Below are 26,954 nucleotides of genomic sequence, written 5' to 3' on the forward strand. Positions count from 1 at the left end.
ATGTGGGCCTGTTTATGGAGCACTTCTTTTATTGGCTTTGCTTCAAGGTAAGAATTGCACTGATTCTCAAGGTAAGCAGTGTCTCTGTTTCTAGGGAAAGGCCTTGAGTGCAGATGCAAAGAGACTGACAAAGAGACACAGAGCTTCAAGGCTAACTTGAGTACAAGAGGATGCAATGGAGGCGGAGTTGTTATCTTTTTGCAACAGTCAGAGAGAGAGAGCAGAGGAGAGGAGGTAGTCTCTGATTCTTCCAATTTTAGGAGCTCCAGAAGAAGAATCCCCATGTAAATCCCCTGCTAGTTCCTTTCTAAATAGGATGTTGTGGTTAGAGGCTATGGCTAAAAGATTATGAACACTTCCTTACCTCCATTGCGACAGGCAGGGAAAGTCTGGCAGGGAAGAGGCAGACCAACTCTGGGCAGGGCTCTGAAACCTGGGCTGCTATCCACACCAGCCAAGGACTCACTGTGACCAAGCGCCCTGCTGGTGGCACCACTGAAGTGTACTGGGATGCCTGAGTGGCCACCTCGAGACCCCATGCAGAGGTCGTCCTTATCCATCCTTAATAGGGCATCAGCACTGCCATTCCACGCACGCCCTTCGTCTTCTGAGACACAGAAAGGAACAGAATGAATATTTCAAAGAGTATTTAACTTAAAATGACCTCAAAAGCTTTTTTTTACTCTGTACTCAAAATGACCTCTGACTTACTCTCTGTCTCTCTGCTCCCATGGCTGAAGGACAATTTCCTCTGCATAGGCCAGTAAGATCCATCATCTGCAGCTAAGCTGGCACTGCTGTCCCAGGGCATGAAGCCAGCTTTCGAATGGAGGGATGAAGACCCTCCATTACTCTTGAATGCCCCCTCACCCACACCTGTGAGACTTGATGGCTGTTGCAGAGACGGCGTCTGAGAGCTTCCTCTCAGACTTTCGTAAGCTGGCGGTCTCCGGAAGCCACCAGAAGGGTAGGTCCACAGCAGGGGACTGTCCGAAGAGGGAGGCTTGTACGCTGGCAGGCCGTGAGGAGTGTGAGAGCGAAGATGGGGGCGAGAATGAGGACGCTGGGATGAGGACAATGGCGTAGGGGTTGAGCTGGTGCTGCTTTGAGACGTGGAGGAAACGTGATCCTGTAAGGAGTAGGGCCCTCCATCCCTATCCCTGTCTCTTTCCCTGTCCCTGTCCCTGTCCCTGTCTCTATCTCGGTCTCTGTCCTTATCTCTTTCTCTGTCCCTGTCTCTATCTCTGTCTCTGTCTCTGTCCTTGTCTTTTTCCTTGTCTCTACCCCTATCCCTATCCCTTTCTCTATCTCTATCTCGGTCCCTTTCCCTATCCTTGTCTCGGTCCCTGTCCCTGTCCTTGTCTCTGTCTCTGTCCCTGTCCCTATCCTTATCCCGCTCTTTATCAGACTTCAAGAGGAAGCTAACAGACTTGCCCTCCTTGCCTGTACTTGAGGTTTGGGTCTGCACTGTGGCCTGGTTTGAAGTCTGAGAACCGCTCTTGCCTGGGGCAGGGGAATCTCCTCTCTCTGGCTTGCGATAGTGATGGTAGTGCGAGGGGCGATGGTGAGGGTGGTGGTGGTGATGAGAGAAGGGGGAGGTGGATTTGGAGGAGGGAGGCAGAGGTGTGGAGTGGCTCCTGGCTCTCAGTCCAGGTGCAGGGCCTAACTGGGCCTCTCTGCTGTGTTTGTCCTGCTGGGATGCACTTCCTCCTGATGATTCCTTTGAGCCTGACAGTGACGAGGGAACATTAGAAGAAGTTGAGGAGGAGGTGCTGGCTTGAGTTGTCACGCTGGATGTTTGAGTTCCCATTTTAGCAGAAGCAGACTTGTTTTGCACCCCGACCCCGCTGGAGGCTGCTGCCGGCTGAGGGAAGGCAAGCAGTGGGGGTCGGTGCTGTAGGAGATTGGGGAAAGGGGCTGGGATCTTGGTGTTGGACTCGGGCTCTGATTTACTCCCTTGCAGCAGATAGGGAGTAGGAGCTCGTGGAGTGTGTGGACTGGTGGAGAGGACCTGGGGGATAGGGGTGGAGGACGCAGAGGAAGGCAGAGGAGACGAATGGGAGATTGACACGGTAGCTTTGGGTTTGGAATAGGAGGGAGAGGAAGAGGAGGGGCGTGGCAGGGAGGAGGAGCTGCTGGAGGATGAAGGGGTGACATGGAAGTGTTTCGAGGTTTTCAGTTTCTCATGTTTTGCTGGGAGGTGTTTCTGGGACTCTCTGTCCTCTTGCAGCGGGTATTTCATCTCCTCATAGATGGCCTCACTCTGGTCTGAGTCAGAGTCAGGCGTGGTAGCCACAGGGGTGACAGGGTGGGGGGTGGCTGTCTGGCTGTCTCTGGTAAACACTTGGCCCACCATCTCTATATAGACTGGTTCATCCTCCCCATCTCCTGTCTGAATCTGAGAGTCTGCTGCCTGGAAAGGCAAGGATGTGGCAGAAGCAGGCACACGTGGAGGAAGAGGGTCAAAGGAAAGCTGGGTACTGGGACTTCTCTTGGGCTTCAAAGGAGGCACCTTCTTTCCTCCAATCTCTCCAGAGTCAGACTTCTTCATGGCTGTAGGAGAAAAAAACTGCATGTCATGAAGAAAGATCATTTTCTCTGCAGAATATTCACCTAAAACACATTTCTTACCATTTTTCTTCTCTGAGTGTTTGGACTGTGAGTGAGAGGACGAAGTAGGGGGCGGCGTATCAACAGATCCTCTGCCATCAGTGGATGAGGAGCTCAGGCGAGTGCTGGGGTGACGTTTGGGTTTGGCTGGCGGGCAGCGGCCACCATGTTGGGATTGGGTGTCAGAGTAATCTCCATTCTCCAGACTCGTATCCCCAGCACCTACAGCATGGCAGGACTGTGAGCGCGGCGCCATGGCGGAGGCACAAGAGTGAGGGGACAGGTCCTGGGAGGCCGGCATGGTCATAAAACCCATCCGGAAGTGCCGGCGAAAAGAAGCCAAGTCTCTGACTTTGCCAACAGTGGCTGAGGGGTCGTTTTGGTTCGAGCTGCAGTTTGGAAATGGGGTTGGGAAAATATGGATGTAAGAAAAATATTGAAACATGAGGAAATCATAGTTAAGTGCAAATACATTCATGTACTAGCTTTTATATTGACCTCCTTCTTTCCTCACTCTCTCTTTGGTCTTCAAACATTGCCTGTGCAATAAAGAAATGCCTGCAGGGCTTTCACAGCAAAAAGGAAAGCCCTGGAGGCTCCTTCATCTTTCGCATTCACATATCTTTCCATCTAAATTCCTCCACATCTGCTTCCTCCTCAAACACATTCAATTAGGAAATCAATACCCTGTCAAAAACAAAGTACTCGTAGTGTACGCTGCACTGCTGGAATTCCCTTATTCTTCATATCTTTATATCCTCAGCCCACATCTGTAGTCTGCTCTCATGATCGCCAAAAGCATTTTAATCTGTTTCCATGGGAACAGTTGTGATTTTCCTGTGTTTGATAGTTTGTCTTTGAAATCATCAATGATACGAGCTCCTGCAACAATAAATAAAAATGACACAGAGAAAAATCAGACAAAATATTGCAGTGTGGTGCCAAACTGAACAATAGGTGGAATTGCATTCCTTCTTTTGGCAAACTATGAAATACTTATTTATGTGTTCAGTGTATGATATACCATTTACTGTATTAACCCTGTGGGATCCAGATGCTTATTGTTATTTTTTATCATCATGTCTATGCATACAACTCCATAGTCTTGCTTGCAGTTTACAAGAAGCAAAATAACTTATTCAAAAACACACTGAAGTATCAAATTTGAAGGGCATCACAAATAGGGGAGACCGGGGTTGGTTGGCACACAGCTAGTTTATGTTCCTTTGAAGGCAAAAATGTAGCATCGAAACATTTGCTTTTGACCCGCACTCATCTACTGTGTTAAAATATCTGAAAGTCTAACTATTTTGTTCAGGATAACATTTTGGTTTTATAGTATCGGAAGTAAAAAATTTGTCTGTGGACTAAATGTATTATAAAATGTGCTAGAGATTACCTCTAGTTAATAGATAAAGGAACCAGCTACAATTTGACATAAGATCTGAAAGTCTATGATGAGTGATGGTAACATAATTTTAAGACCTGTGTCTTAAGAGATTAAAACTAATTTGAAAGTTCAAAAACTATGTTTACATTGTTGGTTAATTATTATAATTTTGAATGGTCGATGGCAAAAGTAATTTGACATACCTACTGATAAATTGCTTAAAAAATGTTGCTTGGTTTTAAAAATGGGAAAATATTCTATTAAATGTTCATGTTTTATGGTTCCTGTTTGAATTAAATGTTCAAATTGTTTCTGTTTGTTAGTTCTTTTTCCCTGTGATGGAGCCGGTTGGCACAAATGTACAACTAGACTTTAATCAGACTTTAGAAAACATTTGTGTACAATAAAACATATTTATTGTACATATTTATGCTGTTGGTTAGAATATTCCAACACAAATTATGCCAGAGAAGAGAGAAAAAAAGCGTGCCAACATACCCTGGTCTCCCCTATGGCCCAGACCCTCAAATTATGTAAAATTATTATTGTAAATTATGGACTGTGATCCAGGAAAAAAACTCAGATGTGCTAAGTTGCTGACAGTTTTAAGTCGAGCACAGATCAGGCACCAGTGTCAGAGGTTCAAGCTGTTGACATAAAGCCATGAGCTCTGATGTCCCGCTGAGTTCATCAAAGGCTTACAAAATGGCTTCTGATAACCCTCTGCTTGCCTCTCTGCTTTAGAGATAGGTGCTGCAATGGTGTGGTGTCTCAAGGGGTGCTGTGCTGCTTCACCTCACAGCAACACAAGACAGGTCCCTTTAAGCTAACTGTGACTGAACAGGGTTGAAATACTTTCCCCTGTAAAATGCACTTTTCATTAACGAGGCTATCGTATCTCCACAAAATATCAGAAAAAAGCGGAAATACCGTCACAAGGAGTTTAAATATAATTTACTGCAGCAATGCGGGAAGAAATCACAGCTTCATCAGGCTGATTCTTATTCCAGGTTTGTGTTGATCATAGCTCAGCCACAGGGAGCACATCTGGATATCCACATCTGTGTCTACACGTTTGAGGCTGCAAGAAATTGTGTTTCTGAGTGTGTAATTAAACAGCTCAAATGCACGATTATTCTGTGATTCATTATTGTACATAATGGTGACACATGACTACGGGTCACGCAGCTCTCCCTTTTAGATCATTTGCGATTTCCTGTGGGGCAGCGAAGCACAGGAGAAGACAATTGGGGCTTACAATTTGCAGTCAACATTGCAAGCAGCAGAAGCAGAACTGAGGCGGCTCATCACGGAGAACACAGAGGCTCCTATTTTGTTCTTCGGCAAATCACTGTGTGAGGCAGTGTGCGTGTGCCTGAGTGTCTCTTTTTATGTGTGTGGTGTAGCAACAAAGTGTGTTTGCATCTGCACAAGTATGTTTGTGCCCTTGAATGCCTGTGGAGATGTACTTGTGACTCCTCACAATCGACATAGATACTACAGGGCCAAAATTAGCCCAGAGCAGAGGCTGGGCAGCTCCTTCCGTCTTGTTTTTCTTACTTCTTCTTAGAGCAGGAGAAGCTCTCCTCAAACTGAGACCAAAGACAATCTGGACTCTCACCACTGTATTTGCATCTCCTTCCTGCTGCTTTATGTTGTGCGCCTAACTTATAGTAACTGCCACTTAAAGCAGCAGTTTGGCATTTTGGGAAACACGCTTATTTGCTTTCTTGCTGACAGATAAATGACACATAAAAAGACAACTCTCATGTTTGTCAGCTTAATATGAAACCAAAGCCAGCTGCCAGTTAGCTTAGCATAATTACTGAAAACAGGGGGAAACTGTTAGCCTGCCACAGTGGTCACATTCCTTAAGCAGTGTGTACGGTAATGTGTCCTAGGCCACAGTGAAGGACCGCCTACTCAGCTGATGTCCTTAGCTTATCCAACTCCCTACCAGATAGGCTTTGGTTGCTGCCGTTAAACAGGTTAGACACAGTGCTGAGGGACTGTCTCCTGCCGGCTAAACAATCAGTTCAACATCGGCCCAGTTAGAATGAGCTAACACAGCAGCAGCTGTTAAAGGCCCAACACAGTGACACAGACACAGCTTGATTTGGGCATTATATCAGTTAATAACCGTTAGCCAACAGTTAGCCCTGTCACAATGTGTGCAAGTGGACTCTCACCAACTGTCCCCAGTGCTGCACTCACACTCCTGCAGCAGTACAGCATGACAAACCTCCCACCAGATAAAAGCAACAACATGTTCTGTCTTTGCAAAATGAAATGATGCACATATTTATTTGCATAGAGCGGAGAAGTGATATCCAATCATAAGTGATCACTCAGGACTCATGTGGAGACACATCCTAATGCCAGGTGTGAACAGACAGGCTTAAAGGGAAATTTCGGTTTATTTCAACCTGTCTCCTATCGTCCTAAATTTGTTTCAAGTGACTAGTGACATAAAAATAATAGTTAGCATGTTAGCCGTTAGCCTAGATACAGCCGGGGCGCATAGTAGCATCAGACCTGTTAAAACGTAAGTGAACGGGCAACCTTCAAGTGCAAAGTTAGTCCACTAAACAAGCTTTTTTTCCACAAAGACCGCCTCATATCGTTAGGATAAATGTCAGAGAACATATAGAAAACGACATGTAAACGTGTTGTCTTACCTTACCGGTGTGCTGCCATGTTTGTTTACCATCTAGCTCTGCTTTCCAAAGCGCGGCCGAAATATCGCGAGAACAAGCAGCAACAGCTGGAAGGCAGAACCGGACAGTAGCCTGAAAAGTTCATTCATTTATTTTATGAAAGATTTATAGAATAATGGCTGACTTTTTGCCAGACTTCGACTTTGTGGAGGAGGAATTTGATTTTGCAGAGTTTGATGGCAGCCCTTATTTATTTGAGCCAGAATACACTGACGAAGAGCTTCGTGAAATTGAAGAACGGAGGAAGAGAGAGAGGCGCAACAGGTAGAAGACGAAAGAGGAGGAATGGCTGCTGCAAGGCTTTAGCTCTGGAGATTGGTGGTGTACCTGTGAATGCTGTGCCCCAGTGCCCACAGAAGAGGAATGCCTCTGTTGCAAGGAATGGGACCGGTTGCAGCCTTATTTTCAAGGTCTGGATGTGACCGAGGACGAGACGCCTCCACCTGGAGTAGTATCCAGCTGGGCTTTATCTAGAGCTCGCCAGATATATTTCAGCCGCGCTTTGGAAAGCAGAGCTAGATGGTAAACAAACATGGCAGCACACCGGTAAGGTAAGACAACACGTTTACATGTGGTTTTCTACATGTTCTCTGACATTTATCCTAACGATATGAGGCGGTCTTTGTGGAGAAAAAAGCTTGTTTAGTGGACTAACTTTGCACTTGAAGGTTGCCCGTTCACTTACGTTTTAACAGGTCTGACGCTACTATGTACCCCGGCTGTATCTAGGCTAACGGCTAACATGCTAACTATTATTTTTATGTCACTAGTCACTTGAAACAAATTTAGGACGATAGGAGACGGGTTGAAATAAACCGAAATTTCCCTTTAAGGCTTGGACATACTGTCTGCACTGAACATCCACAGACAGCTATGGATGCAGCCTCCAGCAGTTAACAGAGAGCTGGGAGGTGAGGTTACCGTCCTACTGCCAACGTTAGGCAAAACTGAAACTAAGAAAACACTGAAAACACAGAAACTACGGATTTGCCTATATATACAGCTGTCGACTTGTGACTGGATCACCTAAGACAAATGTTTCTACCAGGTGTAAACAGGGCCTGAGTCTCACTAACTGAGGAGGTTGTTGCTGGACTAGTAAGGTACCAGGGAGCAGTAACTTTCTGGGAATGTTGCTGGCTAATGATGATGACAAAACTCAAGAAGTCGCTGCTCCCATCCGAGAAGTGGTCCCTTAAATAACATATATTCAGGATGAATAAGTGGTTTTTTTTTTTTAAATATTAAACTATTTCTGTAATTCTTCATTGACTACAGTAAGAACAATGTTTTCTGCTCTGGTTCACTGTTTAAATGAAATTAAATCTGTACTACAGAAAGAGTTGAACCTCGCTGATTCAGGACAGTGTAGTGGTTCTTTTTAATTACTGGTATGATCTGATTGATTTTCTAAAATCATGACTGTAGAGTTTAATCAGCAAAGATTAATCAATATGAAATATTTCAAAGCTTCTTCTCATCCTGTCTTGCTTTGTCCAAAGTGCAAATCATGAATTGATCTGTCCACATAAATTTGAGGTATCTCCAAATAATTTCTAACAAATGTTACTCTTCACTCGAGAAAAAAAACCCCAATGGCAGTCACACTGCATGAGGTCAGCTGCCGCTCCTCTGTCACCTACTGAACATCACCTTTGCTAGATTTATCTCTAGACAGACTCTTGAACACCACCTCCTCCTCAGTGTGCAAGATATTCCCAAAAGCTTTTAAGACTGTGGTGATAAAGCTTCTGCTGAAGAAATCCAGTTTAGATAATTCTGCCCCTAGCAGCTACCGTCCTATTTCTAATTTACCTTTTTGGGGCAAAGTTTAAGAGTGGGTTACGTTTAAAGAGCTGAATGAGATTATCTCTAAAAAAATATTATTTTTGAGAACATCCAATCTGGTTTGAGGGCAAATCAGAGCAGTTAAGTCGTGTCTTGTTAAAGTTTCTGATGGGTTAAGGTTGAGCAGCTGACATTGAGTGTGTAGCTGTCCCCATTCTGTTGGACCTTACTGACATATCTGACACAATACACGACACTTTAATTGATTGCCTTAAGTTATGGGTTGTCTAGCGTGGATTTAAACTAATCTGATTTTTCTTCTGACACCGGAAGAAAATTACATGAAAAGTGAAACTGCCTGGTGGTTTGACTCAGAGCTATAAAGCAAAAGCATGTCTATTGATTCTTTTAAGAATATTACAGTAGTATTGTTTGCCAGACTGTGACGCACACAGCCACCTCTCCAGGTAGCCAATGAACAGGTTTTCCATTCATCTTTATTATCACTGCATATCCACACAGATAAAAACCTATTGAAGCTTCAGCAGCAAGAAAATCTGTCTGTCTGAAAGTCAAGTCAGGTTAGACGTTGACTTTGACTTTCAAGTTCTTTTTTCTGTTTATGAGGTCGCGCTGACATAATGAGGAATACATTCACATTCTGCTGCCATGACAGCCGCAATAAATTGTATTCATAACAAACCTGAATGAGCTCAGATCATTCAGAACATGCTTTTCAAGGCCTGAAAGTGCTTTGAAACATGTGCTTAAGATGTTGAGCTTTGGGCAACAAATGCTTCTCTTCTGTGTGTTTGATGTGTCTATGAAAGGAACATAACAAGGATGTGAATCTGGCGCTATTTATCTCAATAAATAGGTGGCGATTCGATGAACTGATACAACCGGAAAAATATATATCAGAAATGTAAAGATATCACTGCTTTGACTCTGTTTCAAAACGACAAACAAAAAATCTTCTTTATCTATTTAACATGGTCCCATATTCATGTGCACATCAGGTGAACCCTGCTTGAACAACAGTCACGTTCTGAAAGTAGTTTCCTGTCAGACATTAATAAATTCACATATCCATAAAGGAAAAATAACAACCTGAAGCTGCATTGTCTCCTGGCATTTAATTTTTTCCCCTTACAAACAGTAATACATAACTCAGAGACACTCTGTCCATCCCTACAAATACATTTGATCCCTTCACTTCAGCCCTGTAAAGCCAACATCGACCTCCTCATGAACACTGAGCAGACTGCAAGTTATTTCTTCCTGCTTGGCTTTGGACTACATATGGAGAACCAAGAGAGGCAAACAAATGGTCAAACAACATTCAGAAACAATAATAAACATTTGTAGCAAAAACGTTGCCATAACGAGTCCTCTGTCTGCAGTGCAGGGATGTAAACAGATAACCACCGAGAATACTTTTGACCAGTTACGCATGTCAGTGTAAAGGTTTATTTCGCTGCTCCTCAGGTTACTGCACTGTGCACAAACCAAGTCTGGTGTGAGCTAGCTAGCAGCACCGCTCATTCTGTGATTACCGCTAGTGATGCCAACTGTGCAGTGTTGCTATGGAAACATTGTGCCCACCCTGCAGTTTCTCCACAGGTCAATCCAGTGAGTAAGCAGCTGCACTGTTAGCCACTGTTAGTTCTGTTAGTGCCATGGCAGTGTCAACACAGCTAGTCAACAGCTAGCCGCCACCGAGACAGCGTTACCAGTGGTAATTATGAAGAAGCTGCGTGCTATGGGTTAGCTCGGAGCAGAGCAGCAAAGGCAGGCTAACCAGTGGAGACTGCAGGCTGGGCAGTGGACACTGTTTCCATATGTAACATGGCTAGAAGGCTGTCCGTCAGCAAAGCCAACAGAGAGTTAAACATAAAGCAAGACGTTTATATTATTATTATCTATTATATGGACAGCGTGACGTGTGTGGTTGTGCTGCTGCCGTGGTCCTGCCAGATGCCTCCTGCTGCTGCTGTTATCATTAGTCATTAGTCATACTTCTACTGTTATTATACACATATATGATTATTGTCACACATGTATACTGCCAGGTATTAATACATACTTTCAACATATTGTACCACAGTAGCCAGAACTATAACTATAATATTATTACTTTCAATAATGTTGTTGTAAGCTACTGTCATTACCTGCATCTCTCTCTCTCTCTTTCTCTCTCTCTCTCTCTCTCTCTGTCTCATTGTGTCATACGGATTACTGTTAATTTATTATGCTGATCTGTTCTGTACGACATCTATTGCACGTCTGTCCGTCCTGGAAGAGGGATCCCTCCTCAGTTGCTCTTCCTGAGGTTTCTACCGTTTTTTTTTTCCCCCGTTAAAGGGTTTTTTTGGGGAGTTTTTCCTTATCCGCTGTGAGGGTCATAAGGACAGAGGGATGTCGTATGCTGTAAAGCCCTGTGAGGCAAATTGTGATTTGTGATATTGGGCTTTATAAATAAAATTGATTGATTGATTGATGATATAAAACTCAAACTTCCTGTTACAGTAGGTACTCATATCCTTGAAAAACCTTGAAAAGTACACTAGTCATATATTTGCATAATAAAGCACTCATCATGCTGACAGCTTATATTCTTACAGTACTGTTTGTTTTTATCATTAACAAATACATGTGAGAGCATTCTAATGTGTAGTTTATCAATGTGGAGCTAATTTTACATACTTTGGGTAGATTCGTAGTAAAAGTACTGCAAAGTGCAATATACAAGTGTATTGTACATAAACTTGTCACACAAAGTGCATAACATATAAGTAAGATAAAATAAAAGTGACAATTTAAACACTGAGAATATAAAAATATATTATTTTATGTAAAATCTTTATCTGAAAGGAAACAAAAGCTGGCTTAATGTAGTGGAGTAGAAAGTACAATATTTCCCTCTAAAATGTAGTGGAGTGGGAGTATAAAATAGCAAAACCCGAAAGAAACCAGATTAAAGGGTATACATGCACCGAATAATCTGACTATTGGGGAAAAAGCTAGGTGTGCTTATCTGATTTCTCATAATCAGATAATGGCTTTTATCTGATAAAGCACATCGGATTATGCTGTTTACATGACCACTTGAAGAATCAGGTAACTCCAGAAATCAGATAATGATCGGTTTATTAGTGTGCATGTAAACGCGCTCAGTGTCTTCACCTCTAAATAGATGGTACTTTGAAATGCGGTGCTAAGGCTCAACGGGTCAATGGAGTGCTGGCTTAAGAGGAAAGACCTCTTGTATTTCAAGTCATTTTCAGTTTTTTTCCTCTAAAATATTTACTGATTTGTCACCGGTTAATGGGTGTTGAGCTATCAAAAGCAGAATTAACCCAAACTGACTTCCTTAGATGTAAGTGAAATGTACATTTACATTTTTCTGGTGTTTTCCACCATTTATTTGCCTTTATCAACTGTATGGTCAGCAATTCACAGATTCTCAAAAATCAGTCTATTTATACATAATTTGATTTAGATTATAAATCACTTTGTTATTCACAAATATTTAATCATCTTTTCATTAGACTTTTATTCATCCCTCTTTGTCAAATTATCTCATTGAATATCAATTACTGAATTGCCTTAAAGGGATTTGTGGGACTTCTTAGTCCTCCATATATCTGCATACAGACTGGAAGTGCCAGGCGACACCCAGGCCAGTCCATTCAAACTGGTCTCATAATTCTGTGCAAGAATTAATAAAAGCTCAGCTGGCAGCGAGGTTTTCTTCCACCAGTCGTCACCACAGGGAATAGTCTGTCTGTCTGTCTGTATTAGCGCCATAAAAAACTCTATTTTTAAAACTCATATTGAAACTCACCTATTTACCATTCAGTATCTCCACAGCCGTCTCTGCTTTATAAATGTGATTTCTCTCCTGAGGGCCTCGAGATCTCAAACTGTCTACCAGTGCCCTTCATACTGCTTCCTTTGTCCCTCCTCCACCTCCTCTGCCTCTCTCACTTCCACCAGCTCTGCAGTCGTCGCCGGTCCTGCCTCCAGTCCGTTTGGTTTCCATCCTTTTCCTCCCTGTGTGGTTTCATCCCCTGACCCTGCCCTGTTCGTAATCATCACTGGTCATGTCCTGCTTCTCACCTCTGCTGCCCTGGCAAAGCTCAGCTCTGCTTTCATCGCTCATCATGTCCTGCTGTCCCACTTGCTGCCCTACACCTCCACTGGCTTGATGCTGCCATGACGTTGATCTCTGCTGCCAACACGAGGGCCTCCAATTACTGCAGTGAGTCAGAAAGCACTGGACGACGCTTCTAAACAAACTGAGCTGTTGTCTTTGATGTTCTCCCTCTCCTCTGCAAATGTGGTGAATTATAGGTGACTCACATTTGAACAGTACATCTCTCCTCTGTCCCTGAAACACACGCTCAGATACACGCAATCACTCACTCACGGACAAGCACGCACTTTTCAAAACAATACTGTCACGACCAAACAGGGGTTCAGAGTGTGATGTTGTTGACACCTGTTTTCTCCACTTTTGCAGAGTGCTTGAATTACTGTCATAATTGAATTTGTTGTGATGCTGTGGTGTCTTACAGCACGTCTGTGGAAAATGCAGTTTCAATAAATTAGATTTCATTTGACCCCAAAATCACATAAAAATGTTAATACGATATTATTATTGTTATTATAATTATTATGCTTGTTATTATTATTGTTATGCCAATTATTATTTATTGTTATTATATTATTGACAAGACCGGCACTTAGTCTGTGTTGTGATTTATTATGATTGCATTTCACTTCTGCTGGACGGCATCCAAAGAGAAAAGCTGGACCTGATGCATCAGCAGCTAACTGTGCTGTAATGGTGGAGAAATTAGAGCCCCGAACACACACACACACACACACACACACACACACACACACAAACACACACACTTATAAATGCACACGCACTCACACACAGACATACAAACCAGTACCAACTGTGTTCAAAATCTCACTTAAATAAAAGTTAGTCCTGATTAATTATACAGTATTATTAGAAAAAATATAGTTAAAGTATAAAACATAGAAGTAAAATGCCCCCATGAGTGTTTTATTATCATATATGACATTATTAGATTATTAATACAGATGCAATAATGCGTAATTAGCATTTTACTGTTGTGTGACAGTTTAGTCAAGTGATTCCCAACGTGTGAGTCAGGCCACCTCCAAAGGGTCACAAGGTAAATGTGAGAGGTCATAACACGCTAAATGAGGAAAAACCTAAAAGTTCTTCTACATAAATTTATTAATTTAATTTAATTTATTTTTCTTTTTCTTAAATTTCACCTAATCTTTGCTTTTTTTTGTGAAGGATAGGATAAAGTTACCTTCTTGGGGTCTCAAACTTTTTAAAACACAAGTTACGGAGGAGTTGTGGGGAGGGTTGATGGTTCACCTTTGAAGGGGGTAATTTGAACCATGGCCGTGGGGTTGCAAGAAAGATGAACAGGTTTATGATATAATTTGTTTGTTTGCAATTATATGTATAGTTTTGCTGTCTCCACCGAACCACTTATGAAATAAGTGTTTTTAGTGATGCATTTAAGTGCCATCTGCTGGGATTTTTATGTCATGATACTCCTGTGAGTCGCTGTGCTTTTAAAATTCCAAATAAAAATCAAATCAAACTATTTTAAATGATTTATTATTGAAATGAAACCATGTCAGAAGTTTAGAGAGAAATTCTTTGGGCCATTTGGTGTAACCGCTAACAACTCTTAGGCACCTGAAACATGACAGAGGGCCAAACTAAACCTATTATTTTGTAAGGCGTCATAAGACAAATAGATTGAACACCAGTGGTTTAGATATTACAACCTGTTTTCAATCCAAGGGCGTCAAATTGTCGTCTGAGGCTTTAGCGTGACAGAATACGGTGGGACAGAAGGGTGGTGGATGGGTCCAACAAATACAGGACTTTCACACAGGAGACCACTGTTTGTTCCCTGTGTGAGATGTTAAGTTTTTTTAAAAACTATGTTACATTGTTAACGTCATGTGCCATACTTGTCATGTGACATGCACATCATGTAGTCTCGCCACCAGACAGTCAGAGATCTCTGCCTTCTGATAGTCTGGGGACACTCCTTTCTAAAGTGTGTTTAACACACCAGAGAAAACAGCTGGCAACAAAGCAACGCCTCTTGCATTTTTGAAAAAGACACGCCCTCCCGGAAATGTGCGCTCCTCCTTTTCTCATCTGAGCCTGAAAATGGATGCCGAGAGATTTAACTCCGTTTTATCAAACTTGTGCTCAGTCCACAAGATTGTGGAAATGAAGGACTTACAGCGACTTTGTTTAAAACTTTTAACGAAGTCGGACTATGTTTACGAGCACAAGAGTTCAGCGAGCCACTGAAGGACCGCCCTGCGGATTTACTATTGGTTCTGCAACGCAGGGAGTTTTTTAAACTCTGAAATTGTATCCGCCCATCTAAACACAAAATCAGGGAGAAAGACATCAGTCTTTAGTTAAGCAAAGTGTCTAAAGACTGACTTGTAAGTCTACATATCACGTGACATAGGTCACATATATCACATCACAAATGTGCTTATTTTAACCAAAACCATGATTTTTATTCTACACCTAAGCAAGTAGTTTTGTTGCCTAAACATGAATGATTTTTAGTGATAAAACCTTTTCTGTGATCACATAAGTTTAATTTTAAAAGACACTGTAGCATGTAACAAGTGGAAATGGACACAGGAACTAACACTCTGGGGTTCAGTTCCAGGGGAGGAGCCAGGGATTGGACCGCCAATCTTGTAATTAGGGGACAACCTGCTCTACCTCTGAGTCACAGCCACCTCATGTAACTAGTAAATAGCTGTCAGATAAATGTAGGAGAGAAAAAAGGTACAATTTCCTCTCTTGAGTGGAGGAGAGTAAGGTGAAAAGTGGCATGACTTTGAAAAGAAAAGTACATCAAGAATATATTTATGTGAGGTGGCCTACTGAAGGCTTTGGTATCCTTACTTACTTTCCACCACTGTTTGCAAGCTGAGCTTCTGTACTTATTCTATAAAAGCTCAAAACAGCCAAGGTTGTCTAATTTACTCTGTTGGAAAACTGTACAAAACACCCTTTCTGTCCTCATCAGTACAACAACCAAACTAATTTCTATTTAATCTAGCGTCACAGGAAAACTGTTTTTTTCAAAAATAAATAAATAAATAAATAAATGGAAATGAATGACCCACATTGATTCACAGCTGAGTGAAAACAAGTTGTTTTTCTAAAGCTTAAAGGTTAGAACCTCTGATTAAAATGTGTGTAAAGACAAAATAATCACATATATATTGAGACAAATTAGGCAACAGCTCTATTCAATTTTCTTTTTCATCTGTTTTTTTGCCCCCTGACATTTTAGCTGACATCATAGTAGTTTATCTCATTCACAGAACATATTAAGTTCATTATGAAGTTCTGCTATGCAAATTTGTCCAAGACTTTTCAGGCAAACCCCTGTGACTTCATGAACTGTGCTTGGAATTAAGATTTTAAAATTAAACTCATTCACGCCGGCTAAGAGGTTTATATCCCCACTGAACTGAACCCTAATGTAATCCCATATATGCAAAGCTCCTGAGAGCTCATCCTCTCACCTCTTTTTACTTCCCTCTTGGTCCCTCTGCCTCCAGTCCAAACGGCTCTTACGATACAGCAGGTTCATGTCGCTGCGGGGTTGCTCCTCCTCGCAGCCTATCACAGCGCAGTGCAGCCGCTTGCTTCGCCTCTCTATGTCACGCAGGAAATGCTCGACTGCCACATCCTGGGCAGAGCCAGAGCTCATGGTATAGAAGAAGACTCGGGAGAAGCGGACGTATGTCACAGGCAGCCTCCTCCAACTCACCTAAACGAGAAGAAACAAGGGCAATGTTTGAGCTCATTAATCATTTAAAAAAAACATGTTTAACAGCTTCCCAGCCTACTTGCAGCTGACAAGACTGACAGTGATTACTTTGAGAAGTGGCGACGCTCAATGAAACCCAAATAATCAAACCCAAATTACTGGCAGAACTTTAGGGGAGTCAAAGCTTATCATGTTCCCCGTGTCAGAGCAAACAATCCTGCCCATTACTCCAACTGGCAGCCTTCAAAGCAGAGACACAGTGATGCATGATGATGGAGGTTGCAGTTTTGTTTACCCCAACCTCTAGTGTATCACATGAAAACTATTTATACTTTCATTATCCAGTTATGAATATTTGAGTAAGCATGGTAACTCAGCTGCAGAGCGTCTCTGGCTGCAGGCCCTGGGATGGCCTAGCTAAGCCTGTCTGCTAGCCAGACAGTAATGTGGTTTGTCATATGTAGCGCATGCACAGCTTCCTACTCACGCTCACCCCATGAGAAGTCAGGCTTGTTGTGGGGCAGATATCTGAGGGCCCAACGGTGTTTGCACATTGGAGAATGTGAGTGTGCAACGCAATTGGCTAAGAAAAGCGCATCTGTCAGCTGATGCATGTTTCCAGTGTTTTTCCATCATAAATAGCAACAGAGTTTGGATGTTTTTCTAGTGGTGACCAGTGTAGCTTTGTCATGGGTCCTTCTTGCATCAGTTTGTTGTGAGTTGAGTGGCATTGTTGGTGCACAAAGCTAAATCACATGCATTAAGCTAAGCTTCATATATTGTGTTTACAACACAGTGTTGGTAATGTTGATGGCTCATATTGTCAGGCGTCACAAATCAGAGAACAGTAAAAACATTGTAAAACAAATGATGTTCTTGTCTTTTTAAAATCACTGTTGTGCATCCACAACATGTGAGAATAAACTGCATATGAATCCACTTTAATGAGCTCTGACTTTCGCTCTCACATTCTTTGACTAAAGATGCAAGCAGCATGAAAAGGGCAGAAAAAGAAATTCATGACATTTACACTTTCCAGCAGTGTAACAGCTCTACTATCTGCACATATTCAGGACCACTTAAACCACAATTACCGCCAACTGCACAACAATCTTACTGTTAGAACAATATCTCAACCATCTCTCACTATAAAGACAAAAAACTCCACAGTGGGAGCATCAGGCGCTGTCACCTGGTCCAGGCGGCATGTTGAGCTGTGTAGCTGTGTGTGATTCTTTTGTCACGGCCCAGTGTGTCATCCAGTGTGTCAGCGTGGCTACTGCTATTCTTGTACCCCACAGCCCTCACCACAACCTCGACCGCTCCTGCTGCCATGCTTGCTGACTCAATGTTAATTAGGTTAGGGAGCTGCGACTGTAGGTTGGGCTTTTGTTAACTAGAGCTTTGATTTGGGTTTCGAGGATCTGGCAGCTGAGCGGGCAGCCCTGCAATTGCTGCATTACATGCTGTGGGTTGGTGTGCAATTAGCCGAGCTAAAAGAACCAGGAGACCTTCATCTTACATACAGGGAGGTTTGTCTGATCAAACTCTGCTGCAAACATCATTTTTACTGTCTTGACACAAACATGTAGTCACTCATATAAGCTGGCTGTGATCAATCCCTGGAGTCACTTTAAATCCTGAATAAATTCAGAGCATTTAGCAAGTTGTTTCAGGAGCATCTGTAGGGTCAGGAGTCGCTTGAATTCCTCTCATTAGAACCAGGAGGCAGATGGAGCCATGATTCATTTAGCTGGATCTGCATGCAATGCTGCAGACTACTCATTCATGCACATAAGCAAACAGATCACACACATACTCAAATCCGCCATACATGCTAAACACACACGTGCATAGGGGGTGTGAAGCGGTAATTGCAAATGCTAAGCAGCTGATTTGAGTGTGGGTTAGTGATGAGAGTAGATCATTAAAATAACATTTTGGGTGTAAGAAAGAGCAAAGTTCTGAGTGTAAAATTGTTTAAGATTTCGCTTTGTATCTTCTGTCTAAAATCTTTTCATCTCTCACTGCCACTGAATTTAGCACTTCTGGAACGCTTTGTGCTGCAGCCCTCTGCCCTCCAGCCTCCTCCTCAGCAAGTGGCCCTGTAGTGTTGCTGCACCTCACTGTGAGTGAGGCAGTAACGCTGCAGAGTGGACGGACACAGCACAGCACAGCACTGGCCTGGCCTTGACATAAGGGCAATATTTCTAACATATTTAAAATACATATTTAATCACTTTGGGGTATGTTATCCCTTTGTGATTTGCAGACATCTACAAAAAAATCAATTTGAAACAAGATGTTGCTACAAAAACTTACCTGCCTCCTTTTTTGATTGCAGAAAAAGCATTCACAAGATAAATTTGCCTTTGCAAAGCTGCCTGAATAGAAGCAATTAGATTAAAAGGGCAGATAGTACAGAACATCTTGTTTGTTATAGACATCATCTTGTTTCGTTTGCACACCCAATCCTTGGATGTTTGGGTTTGCATCCTTTTGAGGCTGAATTAAATGTGCACAATTAAACTTTGTAACTCAGTATGTGACAGCTAGTAGAGTAAGTAGGAAAGAAATCAGAGGGATTATGTGTGTCCGTGTCTCATTTTATCAGTGGGATCTGTATTTTTAAAAACACAAGATACTGTACATACGCTTGAGTTTATTTAGCTTCTCCCTAAGCCTTTTCTGCCCACCACTGTACAGCATCATAAGTTAACCCCACAGTCACACTGTCCACCACAGTCTCCGCACTTCAGCCAGACACATTGCTGCAGTTCAGCCGGAGAAACAAACAGAGAGAGGACGAGAGGCAGTGAAGAAGCCGGAGTGAAACGTTCAGGAGAAGAATGAGCAGCGAGAGAGGAGGAGAGATGGAGGCAGCGGGAAAGAGACAGACGGGAGGGGGCACGACGAAAAATGGGGGAAGCCAATAAACAGAGAGTCACTGAGGGATCAAGCAGGCCGAAGATAAATATGATTAGGCGGAAAACGGAAAAACTGGAGACAGGCTGATGGAAGGGAATATTAAGGAAGGGAACATGGGAGTGGAGGGAATAAGCAAATGGAGGCAAGGAAGAGAGGACAGAAAAACAGTGAAAGGCAGCCAGACTACAAGAATGGGGGAGGGAGGTGAAATCAAGCCTCTCACACTAGTCGCTGTGTGTGGTCTCCTAGCAACACTGTCAGCCATGCATCTCTTCCTTAGCCACTGAATATGCAACAAAGGAGGACGTCAGCCTCGTCATACGTGATGATCCCAGGATTACACTTCATTTGTACCTGGTCCCCCCAGTAACAGCATATCTCATATATCTTAAAAGGAGATAGCATCTGTTACCAATAGCAACCATACAACCTTGCTGCTAACACTGATGACATACTGAGCTACACACTGCACACTCTCTAGATCTTACAAAGGCTGCGATTTGAGTTCTATCCAAAATATACACTCAGAATAACTTCACATGACTTTCTTTTTCATTGAATGCTTTAAAATGCTCTAAAGGTTTATTTGGAATATTTTCTTTGTCAGCTGAATCCCTCCTGCAGCCCTCCAGCTGCAACTCTGGATATGAGAAGCCAGTTATTAAAAATCAGGCATAGGTGTTAGTATAGTAGCATTTCATCACCTGTCACAGTGGTAAAGAGGGCCTTGGAGTGAAATACATATTAATGTGAGCTTGGAGAATAAAACACTAAGACTGGAGTACTAAAACAGGAGCTTTGTGAAATCACACCTTGTTCCTCTTAAGAAACTGGTCGTGTTCACTGATCTCTAAACACACGCTCACGTGTTTCTTTTCAAACACCAACTTCCACATGTGCTGGATGGTCTGCACAAAACAATGAGACAAATAATAAGCACATGATTCAGCTGGTAAAATGTTCCCAGCCCATTGTTTCTGATCTTCATTTTCCTTTATCAAACGTACCTCCAGAGCAGAGGCTTATGTGACGTGATAAGATGCATCATTTCATCAGCGTTTAACGGTTGGCAAAGCAAAACCAGCTTTCACAAGATAAATATTGACCAGTGCCAGGAACCAAGGTCTGCAGAGGATTCATTTCCTTCCTTCTAATGAACATCTGGTTGGTTCTACTTTTTCACTTTCAAATGCACAACTCATTTGTTTCAAACTCTTAAAGGCACATCTTCAGTGGTGACGGTGATTTTAGGTCATGGCAGCAGGGTTACGCTAATGATATCTGTCAACTGATGGCATTAATAACTAAGGCATAATAATTAAGTTTAGAAGATGCATAGAAGGAAACTGAAAACTAATGTTTGCAAACAATTTATGTGACTGAATGACATCTTTAAAGTAAAGTTTAGTATTTTGGGAACTGAACTTTCCTGCCAACCAGCAATATCCGGGGCTGAAAAATGAAGGCGATGCGATCAAAGGCCATTTTCAGAGAGCAGCTGTCAATCATGTCAGTCACGGCTCCTGAGCTGCAGTCAAACTGCCAACTAGGCAGCGCTGATCAAATATGAATCAAGATTAAAGGTATATTTTGTTTAGTTGTGTACTTTGATTATCAGAAATGTTTCCAACAATTTTTCAAACCCAGATAAATATGAAATATTAATAAAAGTTACGGACCGTGTCATTAGGTCGCATGTCAATGGCGGCGTAACTCCAGTTACCATAGCCATTAAATGAAGGAGAAGAAGAAGAAGCAGACCGGATGAGACGTCAGAGAATGAACGTTACTGTTGCTAGGCTAAGCTAACTCGTCATGGATCATGATAATGCATTGACGGTTGCTGCATCTTCTGACACCGAAGCTGTCCCGGTAAACAAGCCGGTAAAACGGAAACGTATGGGTCAACCAAGCGATCCCAGAAGAATTTGGGATAAGAAGAGAGCTAAATCAAGGATAAATATTGGTGCGGCCTTTCTGAGATGGAGAGAGCTTCGTGAAAATCTAGGACTACAATTCGACACCGACCTCGCGTGTGTTCTACTAGACAGGTAAGCAAACATCTGGCTGATGTTATCGAAATACTAATCATTTCCACCAGTGTATTGCAAGCACTGCTGCCCGCCGGGACACCAGCGCTCCGGCCAGCGGCCTCCGCTGCGGAGCGATGTGGAGTGGAGGCTGGCTAACCACAACATCTAACGATAGGTTTCTATAATGCTGAGCTGATGCCGGTAAATGAACTGCATTTATAAAAGAGGCAGAGGAATAGCTAAACATAAGACGCACTGAGCAAGAGAGAGCAGCAGAGAGGGAGAAGCCATCACTAACTGTAAAGCTAAGTAAGAAATGTATCTGTTATATGACTACAACTCCCATGATCCCACGCTACTTCGTGACGTCACCCAACTCCGTCTTCTGTTATTGTTTTGGTTTGAGACCCCTAGCGGCAGAAAATTACATATTGCACGTTTAAGTTACTGCATTGCCTATTTCTCTCCTCAAATGTAATTATTTTTCAGAAAGTTTGTGACCCAGCCGCCATGTTGAAAGCAGATGAGCCAACACAGAGCACCGCCAACTGGCCAGACCTACTATTTCATTTTACAGCTAAACAGTACACTAAAATATGTTTCTGAAACCAACTAAGGTGAGAGACAGGGAATGCGGTAACAGAATCTTGATTCATATTTGAACAGCACTACCTAGTTTGAGAGTTTGACCGCACTTCAGCAGTGACTGACATGATTGACAGCTGGGTTAGAGGCTGATTAGTTGTTTTCATGATTCTTGCAAATGCCATTAGGAACACTTTAAGAAGACAGAGGTCAAATGATCTATCTCATATACTGCTGTCAGGATATAGTGACCAAAAATGGTGCTTAAAAAAATGACCTGCTGTATCTTTAAAGCATAATAACAGATGTGGCCGCTCTGAGTGACAGGCTGTCAATTTTGTGTAACCTGTACAAAAACTGCAATGGTGAGGATGTGGTGTTGCAGGGCTACATGTGCTGGACTATTATTTGGCCAGTTGCTGTAACTTAAGTCTCTGCCGGTTGCCCGGCAACCTCAACAGGACTATGTTTTTGTACAGATTAATCAAACAAGATATAACAGGTTAATTAGTGTTAATTGGTGGGCTTTCGGGGTGCTAGCGGGTGGATTTCCTCACCACGAGACAGAGGAAACCTGTTTCCAGTCTTTGTGCTGAGCTAGAGCTGACTCTAGCTTCACATGTATCCTACAGACACTAGAGTGACATCAGTTTTCTCATCTAACTCTCTGCGAGAAAGAGAATGAGCGTATCTAACAAAGTGTTTAACTATTCCTCTCTGACAAAGTGACAAAGACTACTTCATATTCCAAAAGTTAACTTTGTGCTGACAAAGTACAAACATGCTTGCAAAAATATTAATGGCCAGATGTCTCACACTTGCTGTTCGCAGAAGCTCAACTTGCAATGAGAGATACTGTCCTAAACATTTAATCAGTCAGATCTTTTATGCTGTATCCCACCATTAACATTTAGCAGAACAGTTCTGATGTGGACAGGATACCCTTTAACAGACATGCTCATACATGTCATAACATCATCATCATTGTAGAGCAGAGTTCGCCTATTGTCAGTGATGGTAAGGTGTTATGATCCATGTCTGTTTTGGGGACTAAGGGTCCCTAACACACCAAGATGACAGTCGGCCATCCGTCAGTGTTGGGCTTTTGTTGAGCGTCTGTTGCCCAAGTTTCTGTGGTGTGTCCTGCACCATTGTCAGCCATTTTTTGTTTTGTTTTTTTTTTTGTGCAAATTCAGCATGTTGAATTGGCAGCAGAGCCCTTCAGTGAGAGAAATCACTCTGATTGGCAGTTAAGGTCAGCGCACAAGACAAAAAACAGAGGCGTGAAAAGTTAAAAAAAATGGCTAAAGTCAGGACGGCATGAGATTAACTCAGAGTTGTTGTTTCTTTAGCCATTGAGTTAGTAATTGTTTGTGTTATTGTTCGCTAGCACACAGTAAAAATCATTTGTTCTTTCAACACTGGTTGTGTGCTAACTGGCTAACTAGTGTCTTGAATCCGTCCTGTCAGTTTTCCAGTTTCACATTTTGAATGACAAATACAGACGACCACTGCCTGCAAGTATGAAGAGATATTACCTCTCATGTTGATGCAGACTGTACATGCCAGTTGGCTGTTGGCTGTAGTCTTTGCAGTGTGTTCAAGTGCAAGTTTTTGGCTGAGACACAGGGATGTAAGGCAATGCAACAGTCGGCCAGTAGTTCTTTGATGTGTGTCTGGGTGTCAAAGAAGTGCCTGTCGGTTGTGCGATAAATGATCATTGACCTTAGCTCAACTTAATAAAACATACCATTCGCACTTTATTCCTCTCAAAAAGAAGCTAAACGGTTTAAAAGGGGTTCTGTCAGGCTGCAGGATGTTGCAGTCCTCTGACAGGCATACTGTACGTGCAGACTGACAGCCTTTAAACCAAAATCTTTGGAAAGCTCGGGCTCTGCCAGGTCAACCTGCAGGACAGAAATCCTTTCGAGCAACATCCATTGTTTTGTGGGCTTTTAAAAACTAGTTAAGACAAAAACAAAATCAACCTAACCATTATTTTAAAAAACAAAACAGTCGCGTGAGGTAAAAACCTGCTCGAAAATCCAAGCAACCTGGCACATGCTACTAGTAGCATTCTGTTTGTACTTGTTACAATGGCAGCCCTTCTTTCTTTCTTGTTTCTTGTTTTCCTCACTATCGCCTGCTCTGTTCCACTCCTCCAATCTCCTAAAAAATGTTCATACACTGGATATTCTGATGTACTCAGCAGGCTCAAAGGCGTTGTGTGAATTTAAAATATGGAGAAAAAAACCTGGGAGCACATTGAGCCTAATTAATATGTATTTTGAAGTGTGTCTGTGGTGAGAAAGAAAATGAGATTATTCAAATAATTTCCTCACTAAACCAGAAGTCACTATATTCACCCTTGGGTTACGTAGAGCTCCTTGCTGCTATAGAGCATTGCCTCAACTTCTCTTCTTTTCTTCCTGTTGTGTGCTGAATGCTCTACAATATTGCATTGTGCAGTGAAATGCCTGTGGCTGATGAGAATGGACAGGAGGAGGAGGAGGAGGAGGAAGATGTAGAGGCTGATGTATCACTCCAGGCCAGGGATGGAAGGCACATGAGAGGCGTAGAGGAATTTTGCAGAATGTTTTTCTCTTGACCTCTTTTCTGATGTTTTGGATGTGAAATAAAAAATAAATAACCTCAGTATTTTATAAGTGTGGTCACGTGGTATGAATCGTTACGTCATTCTTTTTGGGGTCAAATACCCAAATACACTCAATGAAATATACATGCACAAGACACTTCGCACTCCTTAGCGTTGTACAACCTGAATGACCACTAAATTTTTCATTGACTGCGACCAAAAATACCCTACAAAAAAGCTTTCCCTGTTCCCCCTTGCCCTGTGCTACCAGGACACAGCCTTGAGCCACAACAAACTTGCAGAGATTCTCTCAGCTATGCACCTTTCCTGCCAACAAATGAATCCATTATTGTCAGCGTGTGCGGGGAAGTAAACATCTGTACAGTGTACAATCATGAAACCTTCAAAAAGTGAAGAGCTGTGGTTTAAGTAAATAAAGAAATCTCGAATAATGCAACACTCATTAACTCTCTGGTCAAAGAGAGGCGGCCAGTGAATGACCTAACGATCCCTGTTTCCCACCTCAGCTTGCCCTTGCCTTCATCGTCTTCTGCTAGAATCTGCAGTAATCAAGGTGACCCAGTGCACTTAGCATACATGAACACTTAGTGGCTGACAGATCCACAAGCCCTGATACAACACTGGAGATGTTTCATTTAGTCTATGTTGTTTACTTCCTCTGTTGCATGCGTATAGGTTATAAAATGTTGTAGAAATGCCACATCAAATGACAGAAAAAAGAAGCACCATGTGGAGAGAGAGGCACGATGAAATCAGAGGACAGCCATGCGTTGGGATGCTCAGAATGCGTGCAGCATGAGCGCTGTCACTAGACGTGGCGTGACGAAAGAGTGCAAAATCACCATGTTCGCATTTTTCTGCAGGGTTCCCTCACAATAATCTGTTTTTCTGAGACGTTATTCAGCACTGTACATGGATAAACTCTCATGTCCATCACACTACAAAAAAATTCGAGAGAGAGAGAGATCACATCATATACAAAGAGAAAGTCTCTATTTTGTTTGCTCTTTGTATTTGGCTGCTGAAACCCAGACTGTGAGGTATAGCGCTGCAGGGAAAAGAGTGAAAACTGAAAAACCCCTCTGTGCTCGTGCCCGTGCACAAGGGGAAGAGCTCCACTCTGCAGCTGCACACGCTTGACTGAGCCAGCATCCCTCTCTAACCAAGATCTGACTTATTTTAGATGTGGATTACCCAGCAATATTGCCTGGCTCCTTAGTTTTAAGTCTTTTTTGTTTTTTTGGATATTCATTAGAAAATGCTGATCATTAAAAAAACAACTGTCAGATTTAAGTGATGGTGCATGTTTGACGCTAAATCTTTCCACAGTACATGATGTTCTTATCTCTTATATGGAAGTGAGAAATGTCTTGTCTGCTCTGACCGTGCTCAACACAGACTGTGGACGACAAGATGATCTCTCCGAGTCAAATCAAACCCGCTTGAACCAAAGCTGAACCTATTCTGTGATCCAGAGCAGCCAGACTTCGCTACATGTTGCTCGCTGACTACTGATTCAAATTTCACACTTTTGATTTGATTCACCTATTAAAAAAATAAAAGAAGCTTAAAACATCATAGCCCTGATCGCTTCAGGCTGTCCCTGCCCCAACAAGACAAACCTCATAAACTATTCAGCAACAATTAAGCAAAGCCCACTCGCCCAAAGCAAAACAGGCATCAGCTGAACATCACTGTAAACTAGACATACGATTTGCCTCCCAGCAGCTTGTAGTGGGCTTGACTCATATCGTTAGAGAGCTGGTACAGTACATTTTAAATTGCTTTAGAAAGCTTCTTTTTCAGTGCAAAATTTAGTGAGAGGCTGAAAAATGAAAAATTGACATAGACACACAGGTAATTCCTATGTAAAAAATCAAATCAAGTAAATAAATCAAACCAAACTACATCTGTCATCTAGATATTCTACTAAACCTGCTGGTGCACTTGCTGAGCTGCCTTTCTTCTGACTGAAAGATGGAGCAGCAGCAGCAGCAGCGTTGGTGTGATTAGCAAAGCCAGGTATAGGCCACAAGTGGTCTTCCAACATTTGAATCATCCTACTCCTTGTGCTCAAAATTCCCCTGATAAGCGAGTCATAGCGTAGGTTGCACAGGATAAGCACACACACACATGCCCACACGCAGCTCTCCCACTCATTCATCTCATTACATACAAATCATGTCTCTTATGGCCCGATTGTTTGCACCCCACAGTGTACACCAGCATGAAAGGAACTCAGGGGAAGAGATTGTGTGAGGATATTTGGATGCACTGTTTGAGAAAATAAACAGCAGTGCTCCCAGAAGTTTTTCATAGGGGTGGGCAGATGGGGCACTGAAAATCTTGGGGTGAAACACCAAAATCAAAAGCCATAACTGACTTTCTGGGAGGGAA

At 42.5% G+C, this 26,954-nt stretch overlaps 1 protein-coding gene across 1 annotated transcript in view; it reads right to left on the reverse strand.

Annotated features, from left to right (window-relative positions):
- The window catches only part of LOC125898120 (neuronal tyrosine-phosphorylated phosphoinositide-3-kinase adapter 1), a 40,117-nt gene that overhangs the window by 4,027 nt on the left and 9,136 nt on the right, over positions 1-26,954 (reverse strand). The window contains exons 2-5 of the mRNA XM_049591797.1: positions 16,147-16,394; positions 2,632-2,999; positions 712-2,553; positions 365-607 (exon numbers count right to left, since the gene is read on the reverse strand). Of these exons, the coding sequence (XP_049447754.1) occupies positions 365-607; positions 712-2,553; positions 2,632-2,999; positions 16,147-16,334 (2,641 nt within the window). The 5' untranslated portion in view covers positions 16,335-16,394. The remainder of the gene's footprint in view (positions 1-364; positions 608-711; positions 2,554-2,631; positions 3,000-16,146; positions 16,395-26,954) is intronic.

This window comes from Epinephelus fuscoguttatus, linkage group LG12, assembly GCF_011397635.1.
Source record: "Epinephelus fuscoguttatus linkage group LG12, E.fuscoguttatus.final_Chr_v1".
NCBI lineage: Eukaryota > Metazoa > Chordata > Actinopteri > Perciformes > Serranidae > Epinephelus > Epinephelus fuscoguttatus.